Raw genomic sequence first — 19271 nt, forward strand, 5'->3', positions numbered from 1 at the left:
TTTGCTTTTCCTCTAGTTCAGGAGTCTGTAAACTTGATTTTTCAGCATCGAAAAGCATATATGGGTGTGAAAGAGTTGGGAGGATTTATATAGTAAGCAGCTCTTAGCTACTGTCTACAAAAAGTACAATGACACTTTTTGCTAACTTCCACAATAACAGGACAGCTGCATCCTTGAGGATTGTGTATGTAAAAAAAAAAGTGGCTGTGAGTGGAATGCCATTCACAGGATACCCCTCTTGGAGGAAGGGATGAAGAGGCAAAAATTACCCTTTTTCTGCTCTTATATGGGATTGGGAGACTTTCTGGAGCACAGTGGGAGGTGGTGCTGGAAATCTCCCCACTACTTGATACAGGAAACCTTGCCTGCACCTCAGGCCCATGCACAAACAAGAGCCCAAGAAAAATTAAGCCAAATCTACTGGTTTCTTTGAACTACAGCATAAGTTAACTTTGTTCTTGACTTTCAAATTTCTGACAACTTTCAAATTTTTTCTTATCCTAATTCTAGAATAGCATGTAAACTAGATATTCTTCAAACTGCCACAATAGCTAAGCCTCTAGTATTATTTAAATTTGTATACCACACTTCATCCAAAGATCTCAGGGCAGTTCGCAGAATAGCGAAAGGTAAGGCTCAAACCAAATTCAGTGATTTCTGGTCTGAACTCTTGGGGCTTTTACTGGATTTCACACCCATGAACTGGACATGGGGGGGGGACACGACGTCTTGTATTGGCTTGCCTCATTTACTAAAAGCTACTTTTATTCTAGATTTGCTTTGATTGATTCAATGGAGGGTGGGCATTGCTGTAGGCTTTTTTATTTGTTGTACATGTTTCAATAAAGTAGATCCTATGAACAGCTACATCAAATCTTGATATTTTGGGTTTTCATGTCCAAGCTTGCTTGACTTTTTAGGAGGTGCAGTGAATATCTAGCAAGGCACCACTGTCTTGTCACAAGGAGCTCTCTTTTAGCATGTACACTGAGCCTATCTCAGAAGCAAACACAAACTTTTTTGTATCCTATTTACATATATGTTACTCTGAAGGGCCCAGCTGACTCCTATAAAACTACTTTCTACATCATGTAGCCTTACTTTTTATTATTTTTCTATAATGTATTTAGTAAATGAATAGTATTCTGGTGGTAGTATACTGCAAAACCAAACACACAGTAGAAATTATAAAATAATTTATTATAGTTACAGCTGAAAACATTTGAAATGTGACTCAAGATGGACGATCTTGGTTTGCTGCCTCTATATTTGTATTTCTTTCTGTATTTATGGAAGACACAAGCTGGACTATTTCAGGGTGACTAAATTTTCCTGTAGATCAAGAGATCACCATTAACATGTTTTTTCCCCCCATTCTGCTATGTAACAAGAATATAGCAGTAAGATAAAAGCACCTTCCTCAACAGGAAATGCTTGTTCTTGTTATGTTGGATAGCCTCTCATGTTTTATACTGAGCTGCTCTTACACTATTAGTTTTAGGAAGGGACATTTCAAAGTATGGAAAATTCCTGATGTTCATGTCCTGTGATTTCCTTAATCCTTGCATCAGGGCATCACCAGGTGGGAGCATGAAGCAGCAGTGTGGTGACATTCTTGCCAGCCTTTCAAAGCAGGATGTTGGACCCATCAATGGTTCATGAAGCTTGGGGGGGGGGGGGTCATGCAAAAGCATTAGGTAGGCTGAGCATTACCAAAAACACTGGAGACATGAGGTGGTATGGACAATGCATGATCAACAAGACGGGCATGTGTTTTTAAACTAGGGAAATATCAAAAGCAGTTAGTGATTCTAATGTGGACCTGCACTTCAAGGGAGAAGGGGCGAGCTCACCCCAAGTTTCATTCTATATCAATTTCTATCTAGTCTGATTTTTGATGGCGGACTTCCCCGGGAGTCGTAACTGGGGGGAAATAATGGAACTTCTAGTCATTTTTCTGGCTCACAGACACTTTCTGAGTTAAGCTCCCAAGGTGGTTCAGATGCTCAAATTATTCCTGCTTCTCCTGTAACACAAGTCTCGAAGCAGCTCAAATAAAACAATGGAATGCATCCAACTGCCATCATAGAAGTGGCACCTCCCAGTTCCCATCACATGGAGGAATTCGACCGTTCCCAGAAGGACAAGGTGTAATTCAACCATAGCTGAAGTATACGTGCCCAGCATGTGAATAAGCTGGTGAAGCCAATACTAGTCAAAACCATATTATATTGGGGTGCTTTGCACGACTGTGATCTTCAAAGCAAGTGGCAAATGAAAAGGTGTTTGAGACCAAGGGATTAGTATTGTTTTATACTGGATCTCTCTTTCTACCATTATAATTATATATATATATATACACTAGGAGTATGCACTGGCCTCTAAAATTTGGCACTGCATCTCTATCTTTTTAAAAATTCCAATCTGTTACTCAGTCACTCTATGCTCTAAAAAAGACTCTTAACTCCCATCTCGAAAAAAGCAGTTGAAATGTACAGACAACAGGCAAGCCTCCAGGGTAGACTATGTCTGCTACATTGCAGACAAACAGGTATAGAGGCTTTTCACTGGGGAAGCAAAAAGGTTTTTATTTCCTCCACTGAACTGCAATTCTCCCCACAAAAAACAGAACCCAGAGGTGCTCATCAAAATTAAAGAAAACCTTTATTAGGCCAGATAAAGGTCCAAAATTCATAAGTAGAACATTTTTGAGAGGAGAAGTAAGAGGAGGGCAACTGGCATTTTTTCTTCCTTGTACATTCTGTTTTTTTTTAAAAAAAAAAAAAACCTCCACACCTTCCTTTCTGGTGCTTGTTTATGTCCTCCAATAAGGCCCTGCAATATGAGGCAGTTTTGTTCCCTGCAGAGATCTGAAGAGCTGTGTTTATTTCCCCACTAAAGCAGAGCAATGTAGGATTAAAAAAACAAAGCTTCTAACTTGTTTCTAAGAATCCTCCATGGCTGTGCTTTAACAGAAATAAAGTAAAATGCAGCGTTTTTCAGTGCTCTACAGGCAACATTTTGGCTGAGAGAAACAGATGCAGGAAAACACAGCTGCAATACTCAAAAACAAGGATCCCCTTCAGGGGACTGTGATCCAACTTGGGGGGGAGCAGTTACTAGGATTGTGCTTTAGTGCAGGGAGGGGGAAAGCATCCCAAATCACCCACTTTGCCTCATTATTCAGCCCTTGATACAGAGTCACTGCACACCCCTAATATATATTAATAGCAAACTCAGGTGCTGACTTCAGGCAGCTATGTAGCCAAAACAGTGCTACTAGAAAAAAAGCACCAAGGTTGAAAAGATTAGCGGGGGGGGCGCGCTTAAGGTGGCATGTCTGGCTGTCTGGAACACCATTTTCCATTTACTCTGCAAAAAGGAGGGGGGTGTCTTACCTGCCGTTGTATCATAGAAGTCTTGAAGTCTTCCAGGTTTTTTCTCTAACTCTTCATACTCCAAGGCTTGAAGTATCATCTCACACTGGTCCAGCTCTTTTACAAATTTTGCTTCTGCAGTCGACTGGTGTTCATATTCCTAATTGGGGTGTGCAAGGTGGTAACCCACTTTACTGAGAAGGAAAAAATCACATAAACTGCAACTGTATGCACTGCTGTACAAGGGAAGCAGTTCATTTCTGAGCCCACTGGTCTAACCCATGTAAAGGATTTCTAGCCAAATATTGAGAACCAGCACTACATGTTCATGAGTCCAGAAGCAATTCTCATCAGTTGCTGCTGAAGAGAGCATCAGCCAAACCAATACCTTGCCAACAGGTTTCTCGTAACACCTGAATAATGAAATGCATTCACTGGAGAACACAGGAGTTTCCCACTGGTTAGACATGCCCTGTCAAATACTTTCTTTTTCCAACCGGTTCTTGCTTTCTAATATGCCAGTTTCCTGTGGTGATCCACCAGCTTCCACTTTTGAGTTTTTACTGTTAAGCACACACCCGCTTCTACTTTGAAATCAAAACTACATGGTTACAACCATTTTTTTTCCTAACAACTGACACCCTGGATAGCTCAGTTGGTTAAGAGTTTATCCTATGGCAGAAGTCATTGCAATAGAACAAAATATGTTAAGTCTCCTCAGTCAAACCTTACTCCAAACCACTCCCAAGTCCAATACAGCTCACCATGGTGTTCAGTTGCATGACAGCCCCACTTGGTTTTATAAAAACAGACAGGCAGCAAACTCAGAAAGCTTATTGTCTCCCTAGTGCCCCCAGCAACATATCCATATATAGCTTGGTAGCCTGCTTTACACCAAGAATGCTTCCAAAAAACAGTCATTATATAGATCTATAGTTTATGTTTAGTAGAGATAAATACCTATTTAGGGGGGAAATGAATTTTAATATTTACGCAATTTTAGATGTTTAAAACTTACTTCCCAGAGTTCATAAATTTCTTTTCTCAGCTCCTCGGACAGCACCTGGGTCATATGTTTCATAGCTTCCTAGAAAAACAGAATCCTGCATTTTATTTGGTGTCACTCCAATATTGTTTCCCTGCTTTTGGCAGAGGTGAGCTGCACTCTCTTGCTCTCGCACACCTTGGCAGTGAAAACCTGCAAGGATTGGCCAATGGTCTTGGCGAATGGAAAAAGAATGTAAGCACACGCACACACACCTCCCTCCATAACACAGTTCATCCCTCATCATCTTAAGTACTGTACTAACCAAAAGAAGAAAATTATGCAAGTTATTAAGCCGGGGTAGGCAACCTAAGGCCCAGGGGCCAATGCGGCCCAATCACCTTCTCAATCCGGCCCGTGGACAGTCCAGGAATCAGCGTGTTTTTACATGAGTAGAATTTGTCCTTTTAAAATGCATCTCTGGGTTATTTGTGAGGCATAGGAATTCATTCTTTTCCCCCCTTCAAAATATAGTCCGGAACCTGCTATTAAGCAATCACGTGCTTCCCACAACAAAGCAAGTGAGATGTGTTTCAGAGCAATAATCTGGAAATCCAAGCACTACGCTTGGATTTGGAGATTCCAAGCACCATGCTTGGATTTGGAAATCCAAGCACTACCAGTAGCCTCTTGTCAGCTTCCTGTGCAACTAAGGGAACCTCAAAAGCTTCAGTCCTGTGGAAGAAGTTCCCATGTGCGCACTGCCTTTTCTGGAAACTGGTGTAACACTGGTAGATGCATAAACTACACAATGGAACCCTCCCTTCCCACATAGATTCAAAGTTTTCTTGGCAATTTGGGATGGGATGCTGCAGCAGCTGCTATGCAACAAAAGTGATATGGGAAGAATAACGTGAGATTTAGGGCAGTGCAGGCAGTTCCCCTGTACAGAGAGCCAAGTCGAGATGGTGCAAAACTGAGAAGATCCATTTATAGGTGCCAAATTCTGGCCTCACTCAGGGAGCCATATTACCAAGTATTCCCAAAGACTGCCCCTGGGAAAGAGTCCATAAGGTTGTTGGTTGCTAACCTGGACATCCTGACTGTCCCCTTTTCAGCCCAGGCTGGACACTCTTATGAAAGCCACATGCCAGTGGTGTGTAGGGCCAAAGCCAAATGTGAATTTTATTTTTGCACAGTAGGCTGGTTTCTACACCCATTCACACACACCCCCTACGCACCATCCAGGCAAACAATAGACATGTTCAGAATTGAAGGGCATATTGCAGCCAGGCAAAAACACTCAGGTGTTTGGGGGGAGAGGGAGCAAGGCCAGGTAGGGGTGCCCTGGGGAGAGGGCCAGTCAGGGAGGCCTGAAGAACTGCATTTGCCCCCTTCCCAGCCTGAAATCCCCCACCCCTACTTTAAAAGCCCTGAAGCAGTGGGAGAGGAGGCAGCCACTACAAGCCTCCTTGTCGATTCTCCAATGCTCATTGCTCACTATAGCAAACAATATAGCCCAGCAGACAGCTTGTTTTCAGCCTGGTTATAATTTATAAAGGGGCAAAGGATGACCTCTAGAGATCATCAAAAAGCACCAATGGATATGAATGACAGGGGTCCACTATGCAAATGATTGAACATAGGAAACGCCTGCCATTTTCACAGAATTGCACTGCCACAGATTGTGTGTGGTGCCCCTTTAAATATTTCACACATAACAGAGCCTTCTAGTCTTTACTGTCCTTTGACACGTCAGCTACTGGCACAGAATGCTGATCAATTTTCATGAGAGGTAGGAAGTTTTCAAATAAGTCACCTTCCATCTACTTTTCTCCTGATAGAAAAGACAGCTGAATGTCAGCTGATGACAGAGCCTATATGTTTGAATCTTCCCTTCTAGAAAGAAAGGCACTATGGAATCCCACAAACTAGACTGCTTTTCCTGTACCGGTAAATCTTTTCTTGCAAAATACAAGACTGTGCCCTCTAGTGACTGCTATTCTACACTACTCACCCTGTATCTGTTCAATTTCGTTATTAGAGCCACTTCACAAAAACAATTTTATCTTCAACTGGGTTGACAGAAAACATCAATGAAGTTTTAAAAGGTGCAAGTTCAAATAATAAGAAATCCCATGGAAGCTTTGTATCATGAGGCTGAGCCGTGTTGTCTTTCCAACTGCATTCTACACAGGAAAAACAAGCCAGCCTCTTTTCAAGAGAACAAATGCCACAAATCAGATGACAGAAATGGCAGTATCTAAGCGTTAGTGGGGGACAGTGCCATCACTGACCATAAGGTGGTCATATTGGAACAAAGGAACTTCAAAAGGAAACAGCAAACTGAAACTGCCAAATTACCATTATGAAGCAGTTCAGTGTTATCACTTGTGGACTGAACTGGGATGATAGATTTTTACAACATTCTGTGTGCTGACATTACCAGTGATGTGTGTTTTTTGTGACTAGCTTCTGTTAATAATAACTGACATCTGTACTTTTCTGTATTTCCTTTCCTTCTGATCTCACTGCTAACAATCTCTTGCCTGCAATGCAGGAGAACACTTCATACATCTGACGAAGTATTTTTGTTACGTCTTTAAGTTTCCGCAAGACTCTTTTGTCTTTCAGACTTTACAGACTAATCTTGGTCTGTTCTTTTTTAGAAGTACCATAGAGTAGACCATCAAGCTACATGTGCCACCATACTGACCTCCTCTCGTCTGTGTTTCTCCTCTTTGGAAACATTGTCAGCAGGAGCAATGTCACCAACTATGCATTCAGCCATATCGTGAACCAGAGCTAACCGGATGCATCTGGGAAACAGAAAATATTTAAATACGTGATTATTAAAAGGCTACTATAAAAGATAGTATTGTATAACAATCTTTGCATTCTGTCAACTTATTCTGCAATTCATTTTGGTTAGTGCAATTATTTTTATTTCCTTAAATATCTACGTTAACCTTAAGTTTGGTTCCAATGAAAATCCAAAATAACAGGTAACATCCTATTAGGACCAAACATCAATTAAAATGTCACTTTCAGACAAATCTTCCGAATTCCCCCAAACTCTCTTCAAGCTAGATGTAATTAAAAGTAGAGAGAAAAAGATGTTTCAGAGCCACAAATCTTTTCATCAGGCTCTGAAACATTTTTCTTGACTTCCTTCAACAGCAACAATAATAAAATGTCTAGCCTGAAGAAGAGTTCTCTGAATCAAAAGCTTGCTCACTACTTTCTGATGTTTTAATAGGTCATGATAAAAAGGTATACCAACCTGACAATTTCAGTACTAAGCCTGGCAAAATAATTGCTATCACCAGTTAAATTGAGATTTAACTTTTGAATTTATTCTATTTTTAAATCTGCCTGGATTTACTTCTTTGATGTTACAGTCACAATATTGCACAGCTTTACACTACATATTAATTTACCCAGCAGAAGTTCTTCTATCATATTGGTGAATGTGAATTCCACATTCCACCAAGAAAGAAACACATATTGGAAAGTTGGCAATGAGAGGGGAGAGGAATACACCCTTGGTCTTAGACCTGGGCTATAGCTCTCCTTTATCTTGGGCAAGGCACTCTCTCAAATTCACACAGACTCATTTTTGAAAATTAAATAATGGCCTAAATTTCCCATTATGTTAGTTTAACATTGGCCTGAATTCAGCTAACTGACCCAGCTAGCAGAAGCCCACACAGGGACTTCTGGTAATGCAAAAGGGCTTTTCTTCCCTCTTCTCCCTGTGCTGCCCTCAGATTGGCTCACAGTGTGTATCTGTAGAAATCCCAGAACCGGGGAGGGGGGTGTCAGGGAGAAGAGATTGTTCCATCAAGCAAGGAGATATACTTGTGATGATAGAGTGTTTTTAACAGCGCAACACTGAATTCCTCCTATTAAGCCAAGATTATCAAATATTGTCAACCCTTTTTGACCCACCTAAATAATAGTTACAGGAGTTGATGCAATCAAGCAGTATTAAAACAGCACTTCTATTTTTCTATTAATTGTATGGTTTGGCAGTGTACAATACTGATGGTTCAGTTTTGCAAATAAAGAAACCTGGATCCAATGAAAAGTAAAATACCGGTAAGAAAATTGCAACTAACTTGATCCCATCAGGAATGGAACTTCAGTGCAGCTACTTTTCACTAAACTGAAGCCACAATGTGCAGTCCCCCATATCCATTAAAGATGCCCACTGCTCTCAGTATACATACCTGTCTTTATTCAGTGCTTTATCTTCAGTTACCATAGCCATGATTGCCATCCTGTACATATGGTCTGAAACGCTCTCTGGATTTGCCACATTTCTGTATACCCAGCCAGTCCGTGGGACTCTCTAATCAAAAAGAGTTTAAGCAATACTGTGAAAAGCTGCCATGTAGAAAGGCAAGCTGCCATATTTAACAGACTGTTAGTCATGCTTACTGATTACAAATATTGTTAAAAGCCAAAAGAAAAGAAAAAAACATTCCAAGACAGTGTTCCTATAAGCACCTGTGCCCCAGAAATAAAATATTTACTTCCTAGTTCCCCAGGTGGATAGTTTTGTATACTGGGTGTGAAATGTTGAACTTTGAGAGATCCTGCCTGTTTCCTATTACGACTATCTTACTAAGCTTAGTGCAAAGCTGAACTACTAACTGCAGTCTTTAGGTTCTTCAAGGCAACAGAGGCAATTTATTAGGCAATTTATTAGGCAATCCACAAACTGCCATTTCCCCTTGCTTCTTTAATAAGCCCTCTCTGCTCTTCTGCCTTCTATTACTTGTAAACTACCTCACTTTCATTGCCGGCCATCTTTTCCTCCAGTGTCCCTTGGCTTTACCACCCCCCCCCTTTCGCAACAGATTTTTATGCAGCCTTATCCTACGCAGGTGTAATTGTACATCCCACGGATCTCAACAGGATTTGCTGTAGGAAAAATCTGCAAACTGCAGTCCTAACACTGTCTCGGCCCAGTATACCTGAAGGAGCGTCTCCACCCCCATCATTCAGCCTGGACACTGAGGTCCAGCTCTGAGGGCCTTCTGGCAGTTCCCTCACTGCAAGAAGTGAAGCTACAGGGAGCCATGCAGAGGGCCTTCTCAGCAATGGCGCCCTCCCTGTGGAACACTCTCCCATCAGATGTCAAGGAAATAAACAAATATCTGACTTTTAGAAGTCATCGGAAGGCAGCCCTGTTTAGGGAAGTTTTTAATGTTTGATATTTTACTGTATTTTTTATATTTTGTTGGAAGCAGCCCAGAGTGGCTGGGGAAACCCAGCTTGATGGGCGGGGTATTAATAATAATAATAATAATAATAATAATAATAATGCTTACTCAGAGGTAAGCCCAGCAGCATTCAATGGTGCTCACTCCCAGGTGTGAGATTTAGACTGCAGTCTTAATCGGTGCTAAATGGGGGGGGGGGGTGCAGTGAGGAGATGCATGGGGGTTTTGTGCAGCAGCACCTCTGGTGAACGATACCGCGAAGATGGGCAAAACTGCTGCATTGACCCCCCACACCCCATCCCCGCATTTGCTCCCGACCACCCAGTCGAGGTCCCTGCTCACCTTCAGCTGCCCCACCAACTTCAGAAACTGCAGCAAGCTTCCCATGGTGGTGGCTACAAGCGCAGGAGTCTCGAGTTGGCAGGAGCTGCGGCCTCCCGCCTGGCAGCGTGCCCAAGGGTGGGTGGGTGGGGAGGAAGTGACGTCACCACAGGCTCGGCTTCCAGGTTCCTGCGCCGCTCGGCTGCTCATTGGCCAGCGGCGCAGGCAGGTCGGCGATGCATTCCGGCCCCGCCCCCGAACGCCGGCTAGCCTATGGACACGCGTGAAAGCCTTGGTCGTGGGGAAGTGACGCCGCGCGGAGATGCGCTTGAGGCGTCCTCTGCACCGGTTCTGGCAGCTCGAGCCATTCGGAGGTCTCTTTGGCTTCTTCTCTCTAAGGATACAGGATGTTTCTTTTCAAAAGCAGAAGCTTCGCTTGCCCTCCTCCCTCTCGAGGGTGGGAAGCAAAGCGGAGTCCGACGCAGCCGCCCCCACTTTCCTTCCTCCTCCTGATCCTGGTTTCGTAGCACGCGGTTAAACCCTTGCGAGTCCACAGCAAAAACACCCATTGAAGTGAAGCTGCTCGGGAAGGGAAAGAATCGTGTTGTTTCAGCCAAGGTTCTTGGCACTAAAGTTACCAGATTATTTTTTTCAATGAATCTGGGAACACTTTACCACATATTCGGGACGTTGATTCTGCGGCGGTGGCAGAAGGGCCGTATTTCTCCTTCCTCTGATGCTTCTTTATCTCCTTTCTCCATGAGCCTGGGCAGTGGGTCAGGCATGGAAGGCGGAGAAGGAGGGGCAGCCTGATGCCTTCGGAGCAGCCGCAATCCCATTCCTACTTGCATGCAAGCAGGAGGGGGTGGGGATCCCTCAGCTGGGAAGGGAGGCTTCAACATAACCACACACAAATAAGGACCGTAGCAGGGTATCTGTTTTACCGTTAAATACTCATGATTTCTTACATCGGCACAGCGCCTCCTACTGTGATAAAAAAGGAACTGCCCCAACGCACCACTCGGTAAAAAGAGAGAAAAGTATTTTTTTTTAATTTTTGCATTTTAGCCTGATATAAATATTGGATTGCCAGCGCTGAATTTAAAGTGCCACTGCATTGTATACAATAGCCAGAAGAGGAAGAAAAAGTTGCCGCAAAAGGGAGAATTTTTATGCGGCACATTGCACTCCCATGTAGGCACCCATCCGGATACAGACCAGGGCAGTTCCTGCTTAGCAAACGGACAGCTACATGCGCACAGCAACGAAGCCACAAAGTATTACGCGAGAGAAGGTTGTTCTGTGGCGTATTTAAGTACTTTTGTCTTTAGCGAGTTTCCCCACCAACTTCTTGCAAAGTAATGTTTTTATAGCACGCCAAGTATAAGGAAACAAGCCCCTTAAAAAACAACAACCCACCCGTGTTGTAATTCAATGCACGCTTGGAAGACCATATAAAATATGGAAAGGGTTTGGATAGATGGATTTTATTTCCATGCCACTTTTCATTCAAAAGATCCCAAAGCGGCTTACAAACAAATAACAGTAACATGGTAGAACATAATCTTAATGTGCATTAAAATACCCATACAAATAATGAATTGCGTGAATTAGGAATTACCTGAGCGCGCAACACTCTTAGTATTTTATTTTATTTTATTTTATTTTAGCCTGACAAACAAAATCGAATATGCAAAGAGTTAGGATGTATTTAAAACACCATTGCATTTTTACAAGATAGCAAACTGCAAAAACAGCAATCAATAATTGCAGCAAAGGCAGAGGTGGAGGATGTCCTTAGTACTTGTCCGTGTAGGGCTCCTGACCTGACCTGCCCAGAAGTTTGCGGTTCTTACAGCAAAACCGGACTACCATGCAACCGACATCGGTTGCTGAAAAGGATTATTAACTACGAACACCCGCCCGCCTCCCCCCCCAAAATTGGGATCCCCTCCAAACCTGTGCAAGCCTGGCTGAAAAGCAGGAAAGCTCATTAACCCACCCATCGCCCAGCCGCCTAGTGGAGCAACTGAGTCATTTTTCACTCTGTGGCTTTTTTTCACCGACGTCCACAGGGGGCCAGTCAGCTGTGCTGTGCTTGGAGCCCCGTTTTCTCCCGTTTCGTTCACTGGAGCCTCCCGCCCCGCCCCCCAAAAAAACACCTCCATGGAGGCCCTACTGGGCTGCCTCTGCTGCCTGTTCCCATCTGTCTCTCCTGCTGCTAGTCAGCAGCAGAGCCAAGGCAGGGCCTTGCACTGGGGGGTGCGGAGAGGGGGGTGGCGGCAGGCAGCCACAAAAGTTAGGTGTTGCTTAACTTTCCCAGAGAATTATTATTTTTGTGTTATTTCCCCCTCCCCTTCTCCTTATAATTTATTGCATTCATATCCCACCTTCATCTCAAGGAGCTCAAGGTGGCTCCATCATGATCCTCTCCTCGCTCAATCGCCACAACAGCCCTGTGAGGTAGGCGTAGGCTGAGAGGCAGTTCCTGGCCCAAGGTCACCCCGGTGAGCTTCATAGCCCAGAGGGGATTTGAACCCTGGTCTCTCTCTCCTGCCCTGGATACCCATACTCTAACCACTACATCACACTGTTGTGTCTTTCCCTGTTTTGTTCTCTCAACCACCTGGGCCCAAACCTCACCTAGAGGCAGGAGGTGATGAAGTAAAAGTGGCTCAGCCTCCTCCTCTCACACACCCTGGGGCAGTTGCTGTTGCTCTTCCTCCTTCTCCCGTTTGCCGCTGGCGCAGATGCCCACAAGGAGGCAGAGGACAGTGGCGCTGAGCAGAAGGGGAACAGGGACAGCTGCCCAGCAGTAGGCGGGAAACAGGGAACAAGTGTATGCCTATGACCAGAGCCAGCCCCAGACATTTTGGCACATGAGGTGTACCACAAAATGAAGCTTCGCCTCCCCGCCAGGGAAGAAGGGGTGGATTAAGATCAACATCAAGAACGGGGGGGGGGGGGGTTGCCTGCTGATCAAGATGTCTGAGGTGGATCTCTACTGTCTGCACAACTATAAGAGCAACATCCCATAAAGACCTATATCGGGATTTGCTGCCCCTGTGGATGCTGTTGTAGGAAGCAATCACCTTACCTTGCCTTACAGGTGGACCAGCCCCATCTATGACACTGCACTAGATCCTGCTTTCTCTCAGAGATGCCCTTCTTTGTGTGCCTCCTCTGTAGAAGAAGAAGAAGAAGAGTTTGGATTTGATATCCCGCTTTTTACTACCCGAAGGAGTCTCAAAGCGGCTAACATTCTCCTTTCCCTTCCTCCCCCACAACAAACACTCTGTGAGGTGAGTGGGGCTGAGAGACTTCAGAGAAGTGTGACTAGCCCAAGGTCACCCAGCAGCTGCATGTGGAGGAGTGCAGACACGAACCCGGTTCCCCAGATTACGAGTCTGCCGCTCTTAACCACTACACCAAACTGGCTCTCTGTAAGACGTGGGGGGGGGCAATAAGAGAATGGGCCTTTTCTGTGGTGGCTCCCCATTTGTGGAACGTTCTCCCCAGGGAAGCTGGCCTGGGACCTTTGTTACATATCTTTACGTGCCAGGCAAAAACATTCCTCTTCTCCTACCTAGGCCTTTGCCTAATTAAGTAATCTATGCCCTTTCATGAGTGCTCACTAGAAGGACAGATCCTGATGAGTGCTCACTAGAAGGACAGATCCTGAAGTTGAGGCTCCAGTACTTTGGCCACCTCATGAGAAGAGAAGACTCCCTGGAAAAGACCCTGATGTTGGGAAAGATGGAGGGCACAAGGAGAAGGGGGCGACAGAGGATGAGATGGTTGGAAAGTGTTCTTGAAGCTACTAACATGAGTTTGGCCAAACTGCGAGAGGCAGTGAAGGATAGGCGTGCCTGGCATGCTCTGGTCCATGGGGTCACGAAGAGTCGGACACAACTGAACAACAACAACAACAAATGCCCTTTCAAACTTTGAAGGGGTATTGCTTTTGTTTGTTACTATGGGGTTTTTTATTTTAAACAATGTAAACTACCCTGTGATCCTCGGGTAAAGAGCTGTATAGAAATTTAATAAATTATAATAAATAAGTTAACCGCCTGCTATGACAGACACTCATAGGTAAGAAAGCAGTTCTCTCTCACAGCGGTCGTGAAAAGGAGTCAAAGCCTGGGACCACAAAGCAGCAGGGTTGAAATCAGCAAGATGAGACCAGTGCGGGTCAGTAAAAAGGAAATGCAGTCCTGGCTATACCATACAGCTGTTGCATCTAAGCCCTGTCCAGTGTCTTATGGGCCTTGTACACAAGCGCTCTGCACCCAAGACGCTGAATTGTGGGTGAGGAAGAGTAAGTTCTTCACGGCTGGAACACAGGTGTAAATAAATGAAACTTTGCTTCTGCGAATCCAAAAGGGGGCTACTCTTTGCACTTTGGAGGGCTGAAGTTCTCCTTGCGGTGGAGACAAAAGCGATGAAATGACATATATAGCCGGCAGGAGTCAGTGATTGCCATGTAGTCTCCCATCCAACTTTTTTGCCGTTGTTGATTCTGCTTAGCTGAATAAAGTACTACTGGGTCACTGCCACCAGAGCTATACATGTTACCCCGCGCTGGGATTGTCATATCGTGTATTTGATTGCTTTTTTCTGTATAATAGGTTGCCTTCTGTCTGCAAAGTTGCGAAAACAATACTGAAATAATAATAATACCCAGCCACTCTGCCGCCAGCCGAGTCCGTTTCATTGAATGGCAGCGTGAGTTTCCATTCGATTTAATTAACGAGCCTTGTTTGCTAGTGTGATCACCTTGATCCCCAGGCACACCGACTCAGATGTTAGCCCCCCCCCTTTCCCCCAGATCCTGTGCACCCGTCCCCAAGGAAGCCAGAGGTCCGCCACCCCGGCCCGCCCCCTGGGAGCACTAAAGGGGGGGGGGGTGGACAGTGCAAATGAAGCCCAGTAATAATACATTTTGCTCATCGGGCATTGGCCTGGACGGTGCATGAATGTTGTGGATGAGGAGGAGGCTTACTCCCCTCAACCGTTCAACCATTCAGCAAAAAAACCAAAACAAAAGGGGATTGTGGTCTTTTAATACTGCTCATCTGATGTGCGGAACAGAGTTTCTACTGGGTATTTATGGGTTCGGGCCATTCTCCTTCGCGACGGCAGGTGGCGCTCTTTGCTCACAGGCTGCTGCCTCGAAGCCGCTGGAGCTCGAGAAGCCCAAGGGGTTCGGCGCTGTCCCTTGCGGACCGAATTGGCACAGCTGCATGTCAGCAGTGGCACCTCTGTCTTTTTCTCTTTCTTTTTTTTGTAAATCGACAATGTTAAAAACATAATTATCACCGCCTGTAATTTTCTATGTTTTATTTCCTTCCGACCTCACTGTGTTTACAATTCTTTCTTCCGCCAACCGTGCTTGTATTTCTGAGGGTTTTGCTGTGGCCTTTAGTCACAGTTGATTGTATTCGCTACTTTGCCCTGGCTTCTTGGCTGATATTTTATTTTGCATTTTTACTGTCATTTGTTTTGTGGTCAAAGCCTTCTGAATTTAAAGGAAAGGCGGTGTATAAATATTTTAGATGAATAAATAGATGTGCCTTCAGCAGAGGATAGCATTTTATGCATCTGACGTTGTCCACAAAATCTTAAGCCACAATAAATTTGATAGTCTGTAAGGTGCCACAAAACTCTCTTTTCTATTTGCCAACAGAACTATTCATTATCATGATGAATTCTGCCATGGATTGCCACCTGCTTAAAAAGTATCACGACCTTCCGCTGTCAGACAGAGGGAATATGATTTTTCTGTCTGGTCTCATTGGAGCATCAGCTAGATTCTAGTATATGTCATTTCATTTTACATTAGATTACCTATTATGGAGATAGGAACAGTTTGTGCCTGCTTTATGCCTGCTTTTTTTGTAAAAAAAAAAAAAAAACCCACACCATTGGCAATATAAAATACAATGAATACATATATATAACAAACGCACACAAACACATTCTGGTCTGCTTTGCATACCATGCTGGCATTGCTTTCAAAATGGATATGCTATTAAGCACTGGATTTCTGCAGGATAAATTTAATTTAATTACAGTGATCTGCTGAATAATTGTTTCTAATATGGATCCTCAAATATGATATCTATGTCTTAGGTTTGCAGAGCAAGAGAAAAAGATTTTGTGGTGAGCAAGCCACTGAAACATTTTAAGTTCACATAATCTAGTACAGTACACTACTGGAACAACTAGTCAATATTTTTTCCTGTTAATGTTCCTTGTGCCCCAAATTGAAAACCAAAACCAAAACCCTCAACAGAAGCTGATTTTTCAGTGATAAGTAAAACCGAAATAACACTCCACAGAATGTTGTTTTATAATTTAAAGAATACATTTGTTCTATTTCTTTGGTTGATGGGGGGGGGGGGACTGGACAATGAGATCCAGAACTCAGGTGACAAATCATTAGAATCTCAAATGTATGTGCATAATTTCTAAAATGTTTTTGTATTTTCAAACACTTTTCAAGGTCAGTGGGGGGGGAAGGGGAACTTAATGATCCTGCTTCTCTGCAAGAGCAGTTTTTAGCAAAACAAGTCTGTTATCCACTGGTTCAAACTGGGCCTGATATTTGACAACCTCTGTTCTGACTTAAATAAAAATCTCTTGACCAGTTCATCATAAATACTCAAGTATAGCCACATGAATGCACAGCAGTTTCTTTAAAAGGTGGTTTTGCTTATGGTTTATAGTACTTCTATCCTTTCAGAAGTCTGGATGTTTTGAAATGCAAAGAACCTCTTTTTCATAGCAGAAGATCAAATAATGCTAAGCAGGCAGTGCTATAATCCATCTATTCAACTTGTCTCTTCTCATTTGGAAGGTCCTTCTCATGCAGGATTCCCTGGATTTTAAGCTGTCTTTTCTTAAAACTGCATCAGGTCCCTTCCCATCTCACCTAGAAATTGTATAAAGAGGAGGGTACATTTTCTTCCTTCTGCTGGTCATTACAAATTGCACCCTCTTTGTATAATGAAACAATGTAAACTCCACCTAGTCCCTAGAGTACAAAAAAAATTAAAAACAACAACATTCAAGTGTTTTGCTTCTTGCTTGAAGGACTAGATGTCACTCTCTGTGGAATAGCAGCCGTTTTGGATTTCATTCTTCCAGGACTTGCTGGAAAATTGCAGCTGTAACACATTTCTAGAGACCCTTTGCTCCTTCCCCAATATTGCCACACAGTGACGGTTTGGAATTCTTCCTTTCCTCAGCCTCTTTGAGCTTTTAACCTTAATTCTACAGCATTCTCCACCAGCAGTATATTTTTCATTGGCAATGTGAGGGTTACTAATGATCCCATGCAACATACAGACTGATAGCATCTTTACACAAACCTGAAACTTGTTAGGGTAGCGCAAACTTTCAGCCACAAGAAATGGGACAATTTTCACTTTGATGGCTTACTTTAAAAGAGTAGGGTTGCCATCATATTTTTTTTTATTGGCCTTGTTCCAGGGCTTTTATCAGCAAGCAGTCACTTGGAGCAACTTCTCTGTGGCTCAGCACAGGGACTGTAGTGCTTCCTTGCTTCCAAAGCTCGGGAAGTTTTCTTGCCTATGCCCTCTGGAATAGTTAAGGAACTGGGCAGTTCCTTAAAAACCAGCTTTTGGAGGCTTTTGCACAGATCTCTCTGGAGTGTGATTATCCTTTGGGTAATTGGCTCAGCACAATTCAACATGAACCCTGAAGCTCGTGAAAATGGACTCTGCACTTATGTCAATACTTGCCTTTCTCACGAAGTTGCTATAGGAACAAGTAGAACTGTCATAGCGTTTTGGGGCAATGCTGGCATCGCCCTGAGCGAGAAATGGGCCTTGGCTTTTCTGTCCAAAAAAGGCTTTCCACTGACATAATCTCAAGAGGCACAATTCTACTTCTTGATCCTCATTTGTTTGCAGGGAGATTAGACAATGTCGTCTGTTTATTGAGCATTCATTCTTATTTGTCTGTGGGGAGGTTAGAAGATGGTGGATCAAAGCAGGTCATATCCCACACTTTCCAGGAGATTTTCCCATCACTTTCCATATTACAAAAAGCCTGGACTTTGGGGGAAGCAAGTTTGTTGTGCAAGAGCTTCAAACCAACTATAGGTGCACAACTTGAATTTACCAGTATGTGATTGAATCCCATCCAAAAATATTGACAGTCTGGAAATGCCCATAGTGAGATAAAAACTTTTAAAACAATAGATGGTTTTTTTTCTCTGCGTCTTTCCCCAATTCTAATTTTAAAAGTACATTTTGAAAGCAAATAGTACCATTTGGGACACAGGTGGCACTGTGGTCTAAACCACTGAGCCTAGGGCTTTGCCGATCAGAAGGTCGGTGGTTCGAATCCCCGCGACAGGGTGAGCTCCCATTGTTCAGTCCTTGCTCCTGCCCACCTAGCAGTTCCAAAGCACGTCAAAGTGCAAGTAGATAAATAGGTACCACTCCAGTGGGAAGGTAAACAGTGTTTCCGTGTGCTGCTCTGGTTTTGCCAGAAGCGGCTTAGTCATGCTGGCCACATGACCTGGAAAAACTGTCTGCAGACAAACGTCGGCTCCCTCGGCTAGTAAAGCAAGATGAACTCCACAACCCCAGAGTCGTCCATGACTGGACCTAATGGTCAGGGCCAGGGTACCTTTACCTTTACCTTTTAGTACCATTTTAAAATGGTGTGGCCAGAGGGTCATATTGGATCATCTGAAGATGGGGGTGGGGAGTAAAATAAATATAAGCTCTAAACCAAAATGAGTGTTGGCTTGATAAGGACAATGTTTGTTGGAACTGTTTGGTTGCAAGTGGGTGACTAGATGAAAATCCTAGAAAGATGTGAAAATTCCTGAATGAGGAGGCAATCGTGCCTGGCTGCTGCCTAGCGGAGGCTGTTGACCTAACCTTGTAAATTGTACTTGTAAGGTCATTTCCTTCCCTGATTAGATTTTTTTTTTTAAGCCACCCACCAATGTGAATATGTCAACATGAAGATTTCTTTCTGTGCTGATTTTTTCCTTTTAATGATAAATGAAAAGCTGAGGATATACACAGATCCAGACAATATCTCACCCTCAAAACAAAACAAAATAAAAAAATTCCTTCCAGTAGCACCTTAGAGACCAACTAGGTTTGTTCTTGGTATGAGCTTTCGTGTGCATGCACACTTTCTTCAGATACCTCAGTAAGATATGTGGACGCTAGAATCAAGGTTTTTAAAATATTCCTTGTGTAATCTGCTCTGCCCTTCTGTTCAAGGAAGGGTTTTTATGCAGTGGATGCCTCCACTACTGGAAGAAGAGGGGAGGCTCTTTCTGTGTATTCTAGAGTTGCCATATTT

General features: G+C 43.6%; 1 protein-coding gene across 2 annotated transcripts; it reads right to left on the reverse strand.

Moving 5' to 3' along the window:
- Positions 1 to 1181: 1181 nt before the first annotated feature.
- On the reverse strand, positions 1182 to 10038 carry HDDC2 (HD domain containing 2). Of its 2 annotated transcripts, none has more exons than XM_033143730.1 (6): positions 9936 to 10038; positions 8595 to 8716; positions 7079 to 7181; positions 4396 to 4464; positions 3399 to 3537; positions 1182 to 1332 (listed from the first exon to the last, which is right to left on the reverse strand). In XM_033143730.1, exons 1-6 carry the CDS (start codon positions 9978 to 9980, stop codon positions 1235 to 1237), a joined length of 576 nt encoding a protein of 191 aa, XP_032999621.1. In that variant the 5' UTR covers positions 9981 to 10038; the 3' UTR covers positions 1182 to 1234. The 2 variants fall into 2 exon arrangements, with proteins under 2 accessions (XP_032999621.1, XP_032999622.1); XM_033143731.1 differs by lacking the exon at positions 1182 to 1332 and adding an exon at positions 1675 to 1720.
- Between the last annotated feature and the right edge of the window lie 9233 nt (positions 10039 to 19271).

Source organism: Lacerta agilis, chromosome 3 (genome assembly GCF_009819535.1).
Source record: "Lacerta agilis isolate rLacAgi1 chromosome 3, rLacAgi1.pri, whole genome shotgun sequence".
Lineage (NCBI taxonomy): Eukaryota > Metazoa > Chordata > Lepidosauria > Squamata > Lacertidae > Lacerta > Lacerta agilis.

Coding starts and splice junctions, on each gene's coding strand:
- HDDC2 (XM_033143730.1), bottom strand. CDS start 9,980: ATGGGAAGCTTGCTGCAGTTTCTGAAGTTGGTGGGGCAGCTGAAG. Junction 8,717..9,935: donor AGTTGGTGGGGCAGCTGAAG/GTGAGCAGGGAC, acceptor CTTTTTGATTAG/AGAGTCCCACGGACTGGCTG. Junction 4,465..7,078: donor AGAAACACAGACGAGAGGAG/GTCAGTATGGTG, acceptor CTGTTTTTCTAG/GAAGCTATGAAACATATGAC.